This window comes from Dasypus novemcinctus, chromosome 26 (genome assembly GCF_030445035.2).
Source record: "Dasypus novemcinctus isolate mDasNov1 chromosome 26, mDasNov1.1.hap2, whole genome shotgun sequence".
In the NCBI taxonomy this organism is placed as follows: Eukaryota; Metazoa; Chordata; class Mammalia; order Cingulata; family Dasypodidae; genus Dasypus; species Dasypus novemcinctus.
The window spans coordinates 19,050,521-19,068,170 of record NC_080698.1 but is presented as its reverse complement, the minus strand read 5'-3'; the positions used below and the strand labels follow the sequence as shown (position 1 = coordinate 19,068,170).

The 17,650-nt window shown below is 42.7% G+C and overlaps 1 protein-coding gene and 1 pseudogene across 6 annotated transcripts in view; both read right to left on the bottom strand.

The window, feature by feature from the left end:
- The window catches only part of FLNB (filamin B), a 141,231-nt gene that overhangs the window by 68,375 nt on the left and 55,206 nt on the right, over positions 1 to 17,650 (bottom strand). For all 6 annotated transcript variants that reach the window (XM_004450707.5, XM_004450702.5, XM_004450703.5 and 3 more), the window contains exons 3-7: positions 17,515 to 17,612; positions 14,672 to 14,819; positions 4,292 to 4,410; positions 3,375 to 3,452; positions 1,813 to 1,975 (exon numbers count right to left, since the gene is read on the bottom strand). In XM_004450707.5, the coding sequence (XP_004450764.1) occupies positions 1,813 to 1,975; positions 3,375 to 3,452; positions 4,292 to 4,410; positions 14,672 to 14,819; positions 17,515 to 17,612 (606 nt within the window). The remainder of the gene's footprint in view (positions 1 to 1,812; positions 1,976 to 3,374; positions 3,453 to 4,291; positions 4,411 to 14,671; positions 14,820 to 17,514; positions 17,613 to 17,650) is intronic.
- Positions 5,346 to 6,712, bottom strand: LOC139437646 (leucine-rich repeat and coiled-coil domain-containing protein 1 pseudogene; annotated as a pseudogene).

Below are 17,650 nucleotides of genomic sequence, written 5' to 3'. Positions count from 1 at the left end.
TGTACCACATGGAAGGTCCGCGGTTCAAACCCCGGGCCTCCTTGACCCGTGTGGAGCTGACCCATGCGCAGTGCTGATGTGCGCAAGGAGTGCCGTGCCACGCAGGGGTGGCCCCCGCGTAGGGGATCCCCACGCGCAAGGAGTGCGCCCCAGGAGTGCACCCTGTAAGGAGAGCCGCCCAGCGTGAAAGAAAGTGCAGCCTGCCCAGGAATGGCGCCGCCCAAACTTCCCGTGCCGCTGACACAACAGAAGCGGACAAAGAAACAAGACGCAGCAAACATAGACACAGAGAACAGACAACCGGGGGGGGGGGGAATTTAAATAAACAAATAAATCTTAAAAAAAAGAAAAAAGAAACACAGATTCCCGTGCCGCTGACAACAACAGAAGTGGACAAAGAAGACGCAGCAATGGGAAACGGACTTTGGCCCAGTGGTTAGGGTGTCCGTCTACCATATGGGAGGTCCGCGGTTCAAACCCCGGGCCTCCTTGACCCGTGTGGAGCTGGCCAGGCACAGCGCTGATGCGCGCAAGGAGTGCCGTGCCACGCAAGGGTGTCCCCCGCGTGGCCCCCACGCGCAAGGAGTGCGCCCGTGAGGAGAGCCGCCCAGCGTGAAAAAGAAAGAGCAGCCTGCCCAGAAATGGCGCCACCCACACTTCCCATGCCGCTGACGACAACAGAAGCGGACAAAGAAACAAGACGCAGCAAATAGACACCAAGAACAGACAACCAGGGGAGGGGGGGAAATTAAATAAATAAATAAATCTTAAAAAAAAAAAAAAAAAGAAGACGAAGCAAATGAACACAGAGAACAGACAACCAGGTGGGGGGGGGGGTGGAAATAAATAAATAAATAGTTCTTTAGGGGAAAAAAAGGAAGGTCCATCTTGAGAACGTAACTGTTTTCACTGGGTGGTAGAACCTCCTCTTTTTACTACCTTTTCTATTTTCCCAATTTTCTGTATTGAAAAGAAAGCAGACAATTCTCAAGGATTGTGTCTTATTCTGTCTTTTTTTTTACTGAGGATCTTGCAGAGAACTTGGTCCAGCAGATGATCCTCCAAACTTAGTTTCATTAGAACATTTATTTAGCCAAGTCAGAAATGTGTACAGAAATCAACTGAGTCGAGAAACAGATATGGCTCAAGCAGTTGGGCTCCCTTTTACCATACAGGAGGTCCAGGGTTCAATGCCCAGAGCCTCCTGGTGAAGGAAAGCTGGCCCTCGCAGCGAGCTGGCCCACACAGAGTGCTGGCCCACGTGAGCATGTCGCCCCATGCAGGAATGCTGCCCCACGCAGGAGTGCCACCCCATACAGGAGTGCCAGCCGGACGCGGAGAGCTGGCGCAGCAAGATGACGCTACAAGAGACAGAGAGGAGAGACAATAACAGATGCAGCAGAACAGGGAGCCGAGGTGGCGTAAGAGAGTGATCGCCTCTCCCCCATTCTGGAAGGTCAGAGGATCAGTTCCCGGAGCCGCCTAATGAGAATACAAGTAGACACAGAAGGACACACAGCGAATGGACACAGAAAGAGCGGACGGCAGGGGGGTGCAGGGGAAATAAATATATAAATCTTAAAAAAAAAAAAAAAAAAAAATCAACCAGGTTATTAAAAGCCAAGCTTGAGTATTAGATTTCAGAGAAGAAAGGCTGTTTTTTAAAAATCTAAAACTATAACCAACACATTTGAAAAAGCTCTTGTTTGGTTTAAAGGAGGTCGGGCGTCCTAAGCCTTTGGTTCTGGAGGAGTGTGATCTCACATCTCGGAGGAAAGCCTGGAGGTCTGACCCGGCTGGAAGGCGCGTTACCTGCCGTGTAGATGTCAAAGTAGGTGGGCTTGTTGGCAATGTTCCCCGCAGTTTCCAGGCCAGGGCCTTTTGCCGTGACCTTGCTGGCGTCTCCCTGCGCCTTGTCCACACTCACTTCAAACGGGCTCTTGGAGATGTGCTGTCCTGCAAAGAGGACCGTGACCTGTGGGAGACACAAGGGGGGCCATAAACATTTCCCTCCGCCCAGGGAGACAGCACCAGGTCACGCGCGCTCACAGTCACGAGGAGTCCTGCATGCTCCCGGTGAATGCACACACAGCATGGCTGGAACCAGGAGCCCTGCAACCAAGCTAAGGGTCCTGAATGGGACTCCCGCCTGCTCCCATCAGCCACACCGCTAGGCCTAGGACATCTCGCCTTCAGCCAACTAAAAATGCCTAAGTCAGATATGCTTGGCCTCTCTAGGAGGAAATGAAGAAACAAAATGCTTATACTTCAATCTCTGACGTTGGCTCCTTTAAGGGGGCTACAGAAGGAGCCATTTTTTCCCCAGAAGGAAACTCAGGATTTTAAACCAAAGATAAGCCAGAGTCAAAGTGTTTTTCAAGGGACCAAGCTCATTCTCAGATATAGGGGTTGTTTTTTTTTAAGGAGGTGCCAGGGATTTAACCTAGTACATGCAAAGCAGGCACTCAACCACTGAGCTACATCCACCCCTAGATACATGGACTTGAGACAAAGACAATGATTTCACAGTTCTCATTTTTGAAAATTTTCAGGGGTATCGGGTTGGGTTTCTCATGAATTCCTACTTGACTAAAATTAATTCATTGATTAGTAAATGCTCCCTTCAAGATTTTTTCTAAATCCATGATGTTCTTCAGTTTCTACAGAAATCGAAGGCCATGGGTCCAGGTGAATCACTAGGGCTCAAGGTGAAGAGTATAGTCCATGTCTCGGAGGCCTGCACGGGAGATGGGATAGGCCTCGACATGCTGTTGGAGGCCTTCTTCCAATAAGGACACACTCCTGGATCACCCCGCTCTCCCCAAGGCAAAATTCCTTAGCCCCATTCTAAAGGTCACTGGACGCCATCGCAGGCAGGACTCAAAATATTATGGAGTCATGGCCTTAAGGCCTCAGACGAAGTCAGGGTGGCTCCCCATCTTGTCCCCAGGTGCCCGAATGGGCCACTTGCCTCCATGCTAGTCAACTGACCTCCTCCATGCCCAGGCTTGATGAGGACAGAGCACCTTGAAGGGGAAAACTTAGGAAGCATGAAGGACAAAGAGCCCATCATTTAGTCACTACAGCATCTACACTCCAGGCATGTACCTGCAATCGCTGGTTACCCAGAAGGAGTTAGGAAGATCTCATGACCTTGCAAACAATTTAGTGCAATGCAACCCATCTAGGTATATGAGCTCACATCTCAACTCTGATTCATAGGGATTCCAAATTGTCTACAACCAGCACGGATACTTTGCTAATCAGAGAGAAAAACGAGAAGGATTCTTCTTCCCAAGATGTCACTCTCACACATTATCTTGAAGCCAGCCTAGAAGAAGAGTCCAGGCCACGGCCATGGCGCCTCATCCCACCTTGTGCAGCCCGGTGACCTTGGGCAGGTACTCCACAGAGTAAGTCTTGTTCTTGTCGCTGTGGGGGGTCACGTATGCCTACGAGAGGGGAGGAGCAACAGTTAGAGAAGGCGCTGGGGCTGAGTGAAGAGCATGCTATAGCAGCCAAGGGCCTGGAGAGAGCTGCCCAGTGAGGACCCCAGAACGTGCGAGCTATTTCCTGTCCCACCATGCCTGCAAGCACCCCAAGGACCACAGCCTGAGACCAGAGACAAAACCACACACAGCACAAAGTGTAACAAAGTCAGGGCTGTCCTCTACTGTTTCAGGGCTGGCACTCTCTGCAAGAGGGAGAACAGGAAGCAAGTTACTTAAACCTTTATTGGCTCCATAATTATTGGGAACTTAGGAAACACTGGGCACAGTGTCAGCTCTCAAAAATAAAACAGTGCGTAAGGCAGACACAATCCCTGCCCCGGTGGGGAGGAAGAGATAATATGCTAGTTAACTTAAAATTTCATTTTGTCCCAAGTGCTAGGGATAGAATGTGGTTCTAAGAGGATAAATGGGCAGAGCGAGCAGTGAGTGTCAAGGTGCTGGGGGAAGAATCAAAAGATGGCCATGATGAGAGGAGAGTAGGGCAAGAAACATTTTGCTACTCTGGCCTTCAGTACCTATATCCTCACCTAACGACGTCTTTGTGAAATCCAGAGCATCCTTCAGTTTCTTAAACATTGTGCCCTTGGGTATCAATTTACAGTATTTTTTAAGGCACCGCTCTTAGGCAAATTCCTTTAGTGACTGTAAGCCTCTGTATCCTTTTAGTAAAACAGTTTTCCCTTGTTGTGAGCTTTAATGAGAAAAACGGAGGCAGAGTCACTGGCGCTGGTACTAGCCCCCCAGACTCCATGGGACGCTGCACAGGGTCTCCAACGAACCTCCTCTTTGTTCCCCTCCGGGTCCTCGACAAACACCAGCACGTCGCCTTGCCCGGCACTGATGGTGTCCACGGTGAACCTGGCCGGCTGCTTCACCATGTTTCCAGTGGGCTCAATTCCTGTAAAGGGTTTACACAGACACGCTAGAAGCCGGGCCCAGCTCCAGCACCTCCGCCACCACCCACTGGGTCTCCCGGAGGATACAGGGAGTGGACACGATGGGACTCAGCCCTGCAGCTCCCTGTGGGGGACAAAACCAGGACAAGGATAACCAAACGGGTGAAACGCCTTTTGTTCCTGTCATTTAAGCAATATTCAACTCCGAAGTGTTCACAGTAATTCAGTCAGAAGTTGAAACACTTGTAAGGAATCATGTGGTAGTGGGGGGGCTTGCCCAAAGGAGGCAATGCAAGGGAAGGGGGAATGAGGTATAGGGAGGGGAAGGCTCAGTTTTCATTAAAGACCATTGGAACTGTACTATTTTTATTTAATTAAACCTTTTATTTTGAGATAATTTTAGAGTCAAGTGCAGTTTTTTGTTTTTTGGGTTTTTCTGCATTCCAATCAAATTTTATTTACAAAAGCAGATGGTGGGCCAGGTATGGCCTGGAGTCTATAGTTTTCTTCATAGTAAGAGGAGGGAACTCAGGTTTCCCAATTCCTCTTCAGTGTTCTCTTTACGTCACCATTTATGGCTTTATTGAATTTTTGCAACAGCACTAAAGAGTATCTATAATTTAGGTGAGGACACTAAGGCTCAAAGATTTTAAGTAATTTGCTTAAGATCATATACCCAGTATGTAAATAGAGCCAGGATTCTAAAATGCAGTCCTCTCATCAAACCCTGTCTCACCGATCCTGTTTGTTTTTTTTTAAAAGATTTATTTTTTTATTTATTTAATTCTCCTCCCCTCCCCCGGTTGTCTGTTTTCTGTGTCTTTTTGCTGCGTCTTGTTTCTTTGTCCACTTCTGTTGTCGTCAGCGGCACGGGAAGTGTGGGCGGCACCATTCCTGGGCAGGCTGCACTTTCTTTTGCGCTGGGCAGCTCTCCTTATGGGCTGCACTCCTTGTGCGTGGGGCTCCCCTACGCGGGGGACACCCCTGTGTAGCACGGCACTCCTTGCGTGCATCAGCACTGCGCTTGGGCCAGCTCCACACGGGTCAAGGAGGCCCGGGGCTTGAACCGCGGACCTCCCATGTGGTAGACGGACGCCCTAACCACTGGGCCAAAGTCCGTTTCCCCATCCTGTTTTTAATAAAGAGCTCGATATCAATTCTTACAGCTTTAAATCTTCTGACTTCAACAGCTAAAGCAACACGAATTCATCTTCTAAATTCACATGCTGCTGGTTGAATACATCAGTTTTCTCCTGGTATTCTTTTAGAACTTGCTAATGTTTTCTCTTTTCTTTGGCTATTTCTTTTGCTAAACTTTCTGGAACTCAGCATCACTAAAAAATACCCTTGTTTCAAGTTCTTTCCTCTGTCCTTCTTCTTTCAATGCAAGAAGTTCATGAAATTGTACTTCTTCTTTTTTTTTGATGAAGGGAGTTCTAACTAAATTTATTTCTTTACCAGCAGCTGAAACTATGAGCTCCACTTCTTGAATAAGTCTCATCTGTGCCACCTCCATTTTTGCCTCTCCATTTTTTTCTAATGCTTTTTCCATAGTTCTTAGGGCTCTAAGGTGATTCTCTTGTAGATCTCTTGCTTTAATTAACTCAACAGTTAGTTTTTAAATTTCATTTTGATGTTTGTGAACTATAAATTAGAGAGGCATTTTGGAATGTCTCTCTTTAAAAATAATTTCCTTTAGCCTATCTGTGTAGAACCAGGCTAAGAATAGCTTTTATTTCTTTTGCATGATTAAGCAGTTCATGAATATACTCAATAAGTTCCACTTCAGCTTCCCATCTCTTCTCTCTCTTGATTTAGGTATTCAACAAGTACCCATAAGAGGTGTCTTCTGAGCTACTTGGCTCTACTTTAATTAGTTTAGTCTTTGTTCTGATTCTTCTAATGTATCAGAGTTAGCAAAAGATGGTCTTACATATAAATCTCTAAGATAAGGTTGTTTCATTTTATGATTACAACTCATAAAAGCTGTTTTTACCATGGTGCTTAGAAGTTTGAGTAGTTTTGGAACAATGCAGGATTTTTTTTATCTTCAAGGAATTTTTCTATTGCTTTCTTTTCTGTTTCCAAAGTCAATTTCAGAAATGACACCTGTGTCTCCTCTTTTGGTCTACTGTCTTTCTCGGGAACGTCATCTAAAAAATAATTTGAAATTTCACCCAGAAGCTGTAAAATTTGATCATCTAATTTCTGAAGTTGCATCTCATCCTGAAAGTCATTTTTATGATTAATTTTCTCTGGCTCAGAAGATGGACACACAGATACAAAGGATGTCAAAGTGGTATTTGTAGGTCACACGCACTTTTTTTTTTTTTTAAAGAATAGTCAACTCTCTCTCTTCCCTCCCCCCCCCACCCCGGTTATCTGTTCTCTGTGTCTATTTGCTGTGTCTTCTTCTTTTGTCCACTTCTGTTGTTGTCAGCCGCATGGGAATCTGTGTTTCTTTTTGTTGCATCATCTTGTGTCAGCTCTCCGTGTGTGCGGCACCATTCTTGGGCAGGCTGTACTTTCTTTCACGCTGGGTGGCTCTCCTTACAGGGCGCACTCCTTGCGCGTGGGGCTCCCCTATGCAGGGGACACCTCTGCGTGGCAGGGCACTCCTTGCACACATCAGCACTGAACGTGGGCCAGCTCCACACGGGTCAGGGAGGCCTGGGGTTTGAACTGCGGACCTCCCATGTGGTAGGCGGATGCCCTAACCACTGGGCCAAGTCTGCCACCCCACAGCAGTTTTAACAAATAATACCCTTTACACAGTTTCCCCAATGGCTACATTGTGTAACACTATAGTATAATATCGCAAACCAGGCTCCTGACACCAATACAGTCAAGGCACAATCAGCTGGGTCACCACACTCCTAGCTGCCCCCTACAGCCTCACACACGTCCCTCAGTAACCCCTGGCAACCACTAATCTGCCCACTAGAGTTCTGTAACTTTGTCATTTCAAGAACGTTATGTAAATAGAAACATGCAGTATGTAACCTCTTAGGATTTGTTGGTTTTTTTTTTTTTCACTCAGGCATTTGCACAGAAGGTAGATGAATTCTGTGGAAAATCATCCAGGGTGTTGGGTGTATCAAGAGTTCATTCCATTTACTTGCTGAGCAGTATTCCATGCTGATGGCTGTACCACAGTTTGTTTTAACAATCACTCTTTGAAGGAGACTGGGTTGTCTCCAGTTATGGGAAGTTACAAAAAAAGCTGCTATAAACACTGGTGTACAGGTTTTTGTGTGAACACAAGTTTTCATTTCTCTGGGTAAATGCCCAGGAGTGGCTGCTGGGCTGTTATGTTTAGATCCATGTTTAGTTTATAAGTAACTGACAGTCTTCCAGAGAGGCTGGACCATTTCACATTTCCACCAGCAATATATGAATGATCCAGTTTCTCAGCATCCTTTTCAGCATTTAGTGTTATCACTATTTTTTATTTCCGTCTCTCTCTGATAGATGTGTATGATATGGCACAGTTTTAATGTGCATTTCCTGGATGGCTAATAACAGGAAACGTCTTGTCATGCTGTTTATCTGCCCTTTGTATATTCTCTTCAATGAAATGTCTGTTCATGTCTTTTGCCCATTATCTAATTGGATTGTTTCTTTTTTATTGTTGAGGTTTTTTTTTTTTGTTCTTAAAGCGGAGTCTGTGATTAAAGCACTGTAGGTCTATCTTTTTTTTTTAGGAGGTACAGGGGATTGAACCTGGGACCTCATACATGGGACACAGGCACTCGCTCAACCACTGAGCTACACCCTTTTTACTGTTGAGTTTTGAGAGTTCCTTATATATTCTGGATACTAACCCTTTGTTAGATGCAGTTTACAAATATTTTCTCCCAATCTGTAGTTTGTCTTTTCATCCTCTTAACGAGGTCTTTCGCAGAGCAAGAGTTGTTTTGTTTTGGTGTTTGTTTTTTTTTAATAAGGGCCGATTTATCAATTTTTCCTTTTATGGAGCAAACTTTTGTTGTTTAAGTTTTAGAACTCTGTCTAGTTCTAGATCTTGAAGATTTTCTTCAAAGTTTTTTTTCCTAAAAGTTTTGTAGTTTTATATTTTACATTTAAGTCTGTGATACGTTTTGAGTTCATTTTAATATAAGCCTTAGGTCAAGGTTCATTATTTAGCCTACAGGTATCCAATTACTCCAGCACCTTTTGTTGAAAAGGCTATCTTTATTCTAATTGAATTGCTTTTGCACCTTTTATACTGAAATTGCGTAGACTGATTCATCTGTTTGTTTTTTTTTTCAAAATTGTGTTAGCTATTTCAGAGCCCCTCCTTTCATTAAATTTTAGAATAGTCTTGCCTATATCCACAAAAAGTCTTGCTGGCATTTTGATAGCAACTGTGCTCAACCTTTATATAAATTTAGGGAGAATAGACATCTTTATGTTGTCTTCCAATCGAGGTACATAGCATTTCTTTCCATTTATTTAGGTCCTTCTTTTAATTCTTTCATCTGCATTTTGTAATTGTCAACATTTAAGTCCTATACATGTTTTGTAAGATTTGTACCTAAAGATTTCTTAGCAATTATAAATGATACTGTATTTTTAATTTTGGTATCCACGTATTCATTCTAGTGTATGGAAACACAATTGATTTTCAAATTTTTGTCTTGTATCTTGTATCTTTGCTGAACTCTAGAAGTTTTTGGTAAATTATTTGGGAGCTGCTATGTAGACAAGTATGTCATCTACAAATACAGGTCATTTTATTCCTTTCCTTCTGATCTGTATGCTTTTTATTTCCTTGGCACACTGAGTAGAACTTCCAGCACTATGCTAAATGAGACACGGTGAGAGCTGACATCCTTGTCTTTTTCCTGATCTTAGGGAACATATTTAGTCTTCACCACTACAACATCAAAGGCTTTTTGTGCTAAGATGTTCTATATTGAATTAAGAAGGCTCTCCCTCTATTCCAATTTTTCTGGCATTTTTTCAGTCATGAGTGGGTGTTGAATTTTATCAAATGCTTCTTGGGCAATGATTGATGATGATGTGGTTTATCTTCTTTAGTTAACATGTTGGACTACACCAATTATTTTTCAAATGTTGAACCAGCCTTGTATCCTTGGAATAACTCCACTTGATCTATACTCCCACCTTTTCTCTCCTCCTGTATTATTTTATTGTGTTTCTAGTTTCTTTCAGCATCAATAGTAATACCATTTTTCTAATTTATTTTGGTTCATTTCTGTATTTTTCTAATATCTTAAGATTGAATACTTAATTCTATCTTGTCTTTACTTCTATTTTATTTCTCTCAGCTTTCCCTTTCCCTTATCCTTTGTTATTTTTTATATATTATGGTTTCTTTCTTTTCTAAATTCTTTTATTTATTTATTTAATTCCCCCCCCCCCCCCCCCCCCCCGTTGTCTGTTTTCTGTGTCTTTTTGCTGCGTCTTGTTTCTTTGTCCGCTTCTGTTGTCGTCAGCGGCACAGGAAGTGTGGGCGGCGCCATTCCTCCGCAGGCTGCTCCCTCCTTCGCGCTGGGCGGCTCTCCTTATGGGTGCACTCCTTGCGCGTGGGACACCCCTTTGTGGCTCGGCACTCCTTGCGCGCATCAGCACTGCGCATGGGCCAGCTCCACACGGGTCAAGGAGGCCCGGGGCTTGAACCGCGGACCTCCCATGTGGTAGACGGACGCCCTAACCACTGGGCCAAAGTCCATTTCCCTCTAAATTCTTAAGTTCAGCTCTAAATTCTCATATTTTATTTTTCTTCTGGTATCACTTTGTTCAAATCTTATTTCAGAGTTCTCAGATGCTGATGTCTAGGCTCTTTCCTCATCCACGTGGAAGAACGTATAAGGAGTTCTCTAATCTACCCTGCTATTTCCCAGAACCAAAGACTCTACTTTCACCAAGCTGTCTACCAGTCCCAGAACATCCTTCTCAGAAGAGATGGACAGGAGTTGGAAATAAAGGAAAATCTCTTCCCAGAAAAGATTATACAAGAGATGTCTAAGGGAAAAGGTATTCTCCCTTAGATTTACAACATTAAGTATTTAATATATAATGTACAACCTCTAAATTAAAAAAAAAAAATTGAGTAACATAAAATGATTTTTTAGTAAGAGAAATACATTGATGTTCTTGAATAGGAAGTGTTAATATCCTAGATCATTTTTATTATTACTGAATTATTTTATCAATTCAATGTAGTCTTTTTTCAGTTTTCCCAAGGACGTTTATTATTTTTTCATTTTACTTTTTATTGTAGTAACATCTGTAGAACTCAAAGTTTCCCATTTTAATCACTTGTACATGTGCAATTCATTCACAATATTATGCTATCACCAACATCTAGTACCCAAAATATTTCATCACCTCAAACAGAAACTTTGTATCCATTAAAGCATATCTCCCCATTCCCCACCCCTAACCTGGCCCCTGGTAACCTGTATCTAATTTCCATATTCTAATTATTTCATATAAGTGAGATTATACAGTATTTGTCCTTTTGTGATTTATTTATTTTACACAACATAATATCTTCAATGTTCATCTATGTTGTCTCAGGAATCAGAACTTCATTCCCTTTTACACATGAATAATATCCCATTGTATGTATATACCATACTTTGTTTATCCATTCATCCGTGGATGGATACTTGGACTGCTTCCACCTTTTGGCAATTGTAAATAATAGCTCGGTGAAGATTGATATGCAAATATCTGAGTCCCTGCTTTCAATTCTTTTAGGTATGTATCTAGAAGTACAATTGTCAAGTCATATGGGCATTCTATTTTTAACTTTCTAAGAAACTGCCAAACTGTTTTCCACAGCAGCATTGTACATTCCCACCAACAATGTGTAAGTATTGCTATTTTTCTACATCCTCTCCAATACTTATTTTCTGTTGTTTTGTTGTTTTTTAATAGTAGCCATTATGGTGGGTATGAAATGTTATCTCATTGTGACTTTGATTAGCATTTCCTTGGTGGCTAATGATGTTGAGCATCCTTCCAAGTGCTTCTTTGGCCTTTTAGGTATATTCTTTGGAGAAATGGCTAGTGAAGTCTTGCCCATTTTTTAATTGGGTTGTTGCTGGGTTGCAGTTATGTATTCTAGATATTAAACCCATATCAGATATATAATTAGCAATTATTTTCTCCCATTCTGCCGGAAGTGTTTTCACTTTCTTAATAATGACCCTTGACTTAACAAAGATTTTTCATTTTAATGAAGTCCATTTTCTCTATTTTTCTTTTGTTGCTTGTGCTTTTGGTATCATCATATCCAAAAAAATCACTTCCAAATCCAAGGTTATGAAGGTTTCTCCCCTTATCCTCTTCAAAGAGTTTTATGGTTTTAGCTCTTATGTTTAAGTACTTGATGTTTAAAGTTCATTTTGTATATGGTGTGAGGCGCGGGACTAACCTCATTCTTTTACATGTGGCTACCCAGCTTTCCCAGCACCATTTGCTGAAGAGACCATTCTTTCTCCCAAATAATATACTCGACACTCTGGCTGAAAAGTAGTTGGCTATAAATGTACGGGTTTATTTCTGAACTTTCAAGTCTATTCTCTTGGTCTATTTGTCTATCTTCATACCAGTACCACATTTTTTGATTACTGTGGCTTTGTGGTAAGTTTTGAACTCTTATATTATTTTGATGCAAATCAGAGACAGCATATTATTTATCCATAAATATTTACCATGTATCTTTAAAATATTTTTTAAAATATAGACAATACCTTTTACCACATCAAAAAATTAACAATAATTCTCGAATATCATCAAATATTTAGTCAGAGTTCAAATTTACAATTATTTCATAAATGTAATGTATTTTTTAACAGTCAGTCTCAAACAGGATCCAAATAAATTCTCCTGTTACAAGTGGTTGCTAAGTTTCTTAAGCCTCATTTAATCTCTAGGTTTTCCTCCAACTCTTCTTTTTCCTTGCCATGCATCTGTTGAAGACACTGGGTCATTTGTTCCTATGCTTTGGATTTGCATTAGTTTCCAAGAAATAATTTAGTTTAGGAAAAACTGGTGGTAGGTTGTTATATAATAAGATGTCCTTCACACACAGTTAGGTGAGAAATGCAAACTGAAGAAAATACATAGTTTGAGCCCACTTCAGCATAGGAAAAAAAGGTTGCAAGGCTAGAGAGAAATCCTCTGGACTCTGAAGCAAGGAATGGGATTGGCAGCTGGAAAGTGGGGTTTTCGCTTTTTATTTTCTACATTTTTCTCTTGTTTATATTTTTACAGGGCGATCAGGTCATTTAACAAATAGATGAATTAACCACGCACTTAAAATACTGACAAACACCCATTCCACCTGACTTCAACAGTCTCACAAACAACTTACGCAGCAGCTCGTCCAAGGCACAGGCATGGGCAGGTCTATTCTGGCTAATCGTGGTTAGTAAGGAGGAAGAACCACAGTTCCATTCCACTCTGCAAACGCCACTGGAGCTAGGCCTGCCTTTAGGAGAACAACTGCTGCCTTTGATTACTCAGAACAAAGGCTGAACGAAGGCTGCCCTCCTCCGCTCCTCCCAAACAGGGTGCTTATGAGTTTGCTAGGCAGAAAATGCTTCATATAGAGCATAGGTTCTTGAAAAGGTTTCTGCTTAGGTCACGGGTCTCTACCAAGCTGCCCACAGGCCTATCTCCACAGACGAGCCTGCTACAAGGGTCCGTTTGTGGCTGCGGACTGGCCTCACTCCAGCCCTCTCTCCTTCCAACCCACTGGAACTGAGCAAGTCAGGGCCCAGCAAGTAGAGGGGCAAGTGCTAATTGGCTGGCACGTGGAATTTATTCAACAGCCAAAAAAGAAACAAAAAGAAACCTCTCAACCCTTTTATAGAAACTACAAGAAAACGGCTCTCTATTCCTTGGTTCCGTTGGCAGAAACGAAGTATTGTGGCCACAAAAGAGAGAGAGTGAAACTGACCCTGCCCTTCACCTCACCACAGAAAGAGGATACTGTTGCAAAGCTCGCTCACGTGGCTTCAGGCTGTGGTCCTGTCGCCTGCCATGACCGTTCTGTCTTCCTACTTCCTACTGTGTTTCCTCCCCAAGTGTGTAACACAAAGAGGCAGATGAAGGAAACACCAATGAGCAGCCACCTTCCTGCACTCCAGCAAGTGGTCATTTTCTTAGAAAACAACACCATGAAAGGAAACCAACTCCATGAATGAACAATAGGGAACTGGACGACTAGTGATAAGGTTATTATAAACAAGCATTTATGCCTTGATTAGATTCAATCCACTTGGCCAGTTTTGTTGACAAGGGGCTTATTTGGCTGTTACTTATTTTCAGATAATTCAACAATCGCTCGGGCACACGTGCACACACACATTCAGGGAGAAAGCTCTTAAGTTAAAATGTTAACAACTGTTGATGCCAGGGTAGGATATATGGGGTATTGTGTATAAATAAATGTTATCCCAATAGAATGCTATCCCCCAAAGAAAAAGGAGTAAGTTGTATCTTGCTGTGCTTATCTTCATCCGAACCCACACCATGCTGACATGCAACCTTTCTCCTTAAAATACTACTGAGTCAACCAGAACACCGAACAGAGCCTGAGCAGAATGGTGTTCTACAGCTGACTCAGGTCATAAACAGGATGTCTTAGCAAGGAAGCGTCTGCCAGGGGTTAACAATAGCTCCTACTCCATCTGGAAATCTTGAGGTTGCTTTAGCATAATGGAAGGAGAAATGAATCGGATGACCCTAGCTGCTGACCTTCCCCATCTCTGATGGTGGCGACTGGGGACGAGACCCCCTGGTGGAACAGGACTCTGAATCCCCATCTGAAAATGTGGGTGATAGTCCTTTCTTTGTCCCAGGGTCGCTAAACTAAAAAGGCAACAAACGACATTACCCACCATGTGAAAGCAGCAGCATTTCTTAAAGCCTTAAGAGTTACAAGGCTTTATTAATATGTATCAATAAAATTGATTAGATTTTTTTTTTTAATTACAAGGCAGAAAAAGATGGACATAAAGAAATGGACTCGTAAGTAAGCAAACTTCTGAAAAAGAAGGCCTGGAGTTTCATTTCATTTCGTTTCGTTTCTTTTCGCATATTTATTTTGTTAGGAGGTTCTGGGTATTGAACCTGGGATCTCATACATGAGAAGCAGGCACTCAACCACTGAGCTACACCCTCTCCCACTGGAGGATTAAGCCTATTTATTTCTTGCTTCTAAAAACATTTCTCCTGAATCTACACAAAAGCCTCAACTCCAGTATGAGCAGCTCTTACCTCGGCCATAGGCCCTGGCTTTCTTCGGGTTGAGTTTGGGTTTTAGAGGAGCCCCTGGCTTGAGCTTGGCTTTGGGAAACTGGGACAGGTAAGTCATCACTGAGTGCTCATCCACATCTGGGTGAATAATTTCTTCAGGAGTAATGACCTAGAAGAATAACAATGGTGTGTGAGGGTCCAGAATCACTTTTCAACTACTGTAGTTTTTGGAAAAGTCTTATACCAAGCACATCCAATATAAAGACATTTAGAGAGCTTCTCAATTCACTGAGATTACATTAAACCCACATGCCAAAGTAAGTGTTTTTTACCCTTTATGGGTAATCACCATCCCCTTTGAGAATCTTTTGGAAGCTGGTAACCCTCTCCAGAAAAAATGCTTAGGTACCAAATTTGCATGGAATTTCAAGAGGTTCGTGATCCCCTCCCCCCCAAAAAAATCCACTCACTTTCCTGGTTCAGCTTTTCGAAAGGGATAAGATACATCGAGTCAGGAGAAGGATGAAAAAAGCACACAGGACTGTGGGCATAGTTCAAAAGAGCACATAGATAAGCTGGCCTTTTCTCGTGCTCAATATCTATTGTCTGTATCTTTATTATCTCAGCTACTAATAAAACATGAAAATAAAGACAAAAAAAAAAAAAACAACGCAGGGACATACTAGATATGTAATCTCAATATATTGAGTCATATAAAAAATGGGAATGGGCTGTATTTCTCCCTCCATTCGCTTATGAGTGAGGTCAGACTCAGGCTGGCCAGAGGACGCTGGCTGTCCTTCTGAAGCCAACACAGCCTCAGTTCCACCCCCGCCTGGCTCACTGAGTCCTCGCTGTCCCCAGTAAACGAAGCCATGGAGGTAAGCCATTCCTCCTCAGAGAAACAGAAGGCTTTCTCATGAACCAGGCTAACCAAACGCAGGTGAGCAACAGATGTACCCAGCTTCCCTCACCCTATGGTAAAAAAACAAAACAAACGACCAGAATAACAGAATTAAAAAAAAAAAAAAAAAAAAGATCCATGGAACTACACTACATAAACAGGGAACCAACCCTTAGTTATGTCACGGACTTTAATGAATAGTACAATTACAAAAATGTGCTCTCATCAATTGGTACAACAAATTGTACCAATTGGGGTGGTATACGGAAAGCCTGTCTTTTATGTAGCATTGTTCTGTAAACCTATAATTTCTCTACTCAAGAGAAAGTACTATGGCAGTTTTGAGATTATTTATGAATCCCAAAAAGAGAAAGATGATGTTTGTAAACTAATCTATTCCTCTGGGTGTGAGAGCCTCTGATTTTATTCAATTCGGTTGATTCGATTACCTTCTTTTTTTAATTCGACCACTCAGGTTGAGTCCCCCCCACCTTGCTGGTTTTAATATCAACAGACACACAGACACACAGACGGGAGGGCTCTGTCATTTTGATCCTGCCTTGTGACAGAAATGTCAAAAGGCAAAATGGTTCACCCCAGGGAGAGCTTACAGCCAAGACTGATACAGGAAGCCCTGAAAGACAAGTCCTATGCCAGCCTGCGACTGAGATCAGGAAGAAGTGGAGCAGTTGAGCCTGAGGGGAAGGCTGAAACCTCACAAAGATGTCCGCCATCTTGCTTCAAGACGTGGCAGCTGACTTTGGTGAGAAAGTACCTCTTATGGTACCTTGAGTTGGACTTTCTGCAGCCTTGGGACTGTAAGCTTTTACCCCAATAAATACCCTTTATAAAAGCCAACAGATTTCTGTTACTTTGCATTGGCAGCGCTGGGGCAGACTAATACAGTATCACAAAACATTCTCATGATTAGCCTTCAAGCACAAAATAGCTACTTGGGTTTGAACAATCACCTTCAAAACATTCCCAAAAAGGAGGCTGTGTGTTGACTTGGCATGTCTTCCCGACAGTCCCTCGACAACTTTATAGTACCAGCATCACATGAACATGAAAAGGAGATGATTTTAGGTTTAAGAGAATATGAAAACATATCACACCACTGCCTGAAGGTGGAAGAGCCAAGAAATGCACCGTAAAGCAGAAACATGATTCCAAAACCAAACCATAGAAACCAAGGCAATATACTGACCTCACATCCGAACATCAATTTAGACCTTGACGGAGCCTACAGTGAGGTCATCTGTCCCGTGGCACTGGCTGCCCACAACTTCTCTTGACCAATGCTTTGAACGTGAGAGTGCCTAATTATTAGGGGGAAATTTTAGAAGGAAAACACTGGTTTTCCTCCCTGTTTGGGAGACTGGACTTCAACAAGCAACTGGCTGCTGTAGATGGCCTCCGAGGCATTCTATTTCCAAGTCCTTTTGTTGCATTCCCACGGTAGCACTGTAGGCAATACAAATTCCACCATAATTTCTACTAATGATGGATTATCATGGTTTAAGTTTGTTTTTTGTTGTTTAAGTCCTAATTCCTATGACCTTCTCTGAAATGTTGGATTTTTTCTTTAGGTCAAGAATGGTCAGATACTAGCAGTTTCTTATAGCTCAACCTAATTGTTAAGGTCCACATTTGTAGTGTGGGGTTCAAAGATAGCCTCGAGATACCTGGACCAGAAATACTGTAAAATTTTCTATCACTTGGAAAAGAAGAATGGCATGAAGATTTTTTAATAATCTACAAGCACCTACGTCAATAAGAACCTGTTTATATGGGTAAACTGAGGAAGATGGGTAAGTGTCACAGGCAAGCTAAGATTCCTTGATGGCTGAACTCCAGGAAGATCAAACTGCCTGTGTGATCCAGGGAGGCAGCCACAGACTGCCAGAACAAAGAGTGGGTGAAAGCAACCCTGCGGGACCCAGCCCGAGGGCAAGGATACCTGTGGGACCCCCAGCCAGTCATCTGCCTGCTGCATGGCTTCTCGGGCATTATCCACAGGCTTTCGTGGATCCCACGACTCCCAGTCTGGGCACAGACCTGTTAACATAACACAGAAGATGCTTTTAGCATTAGAA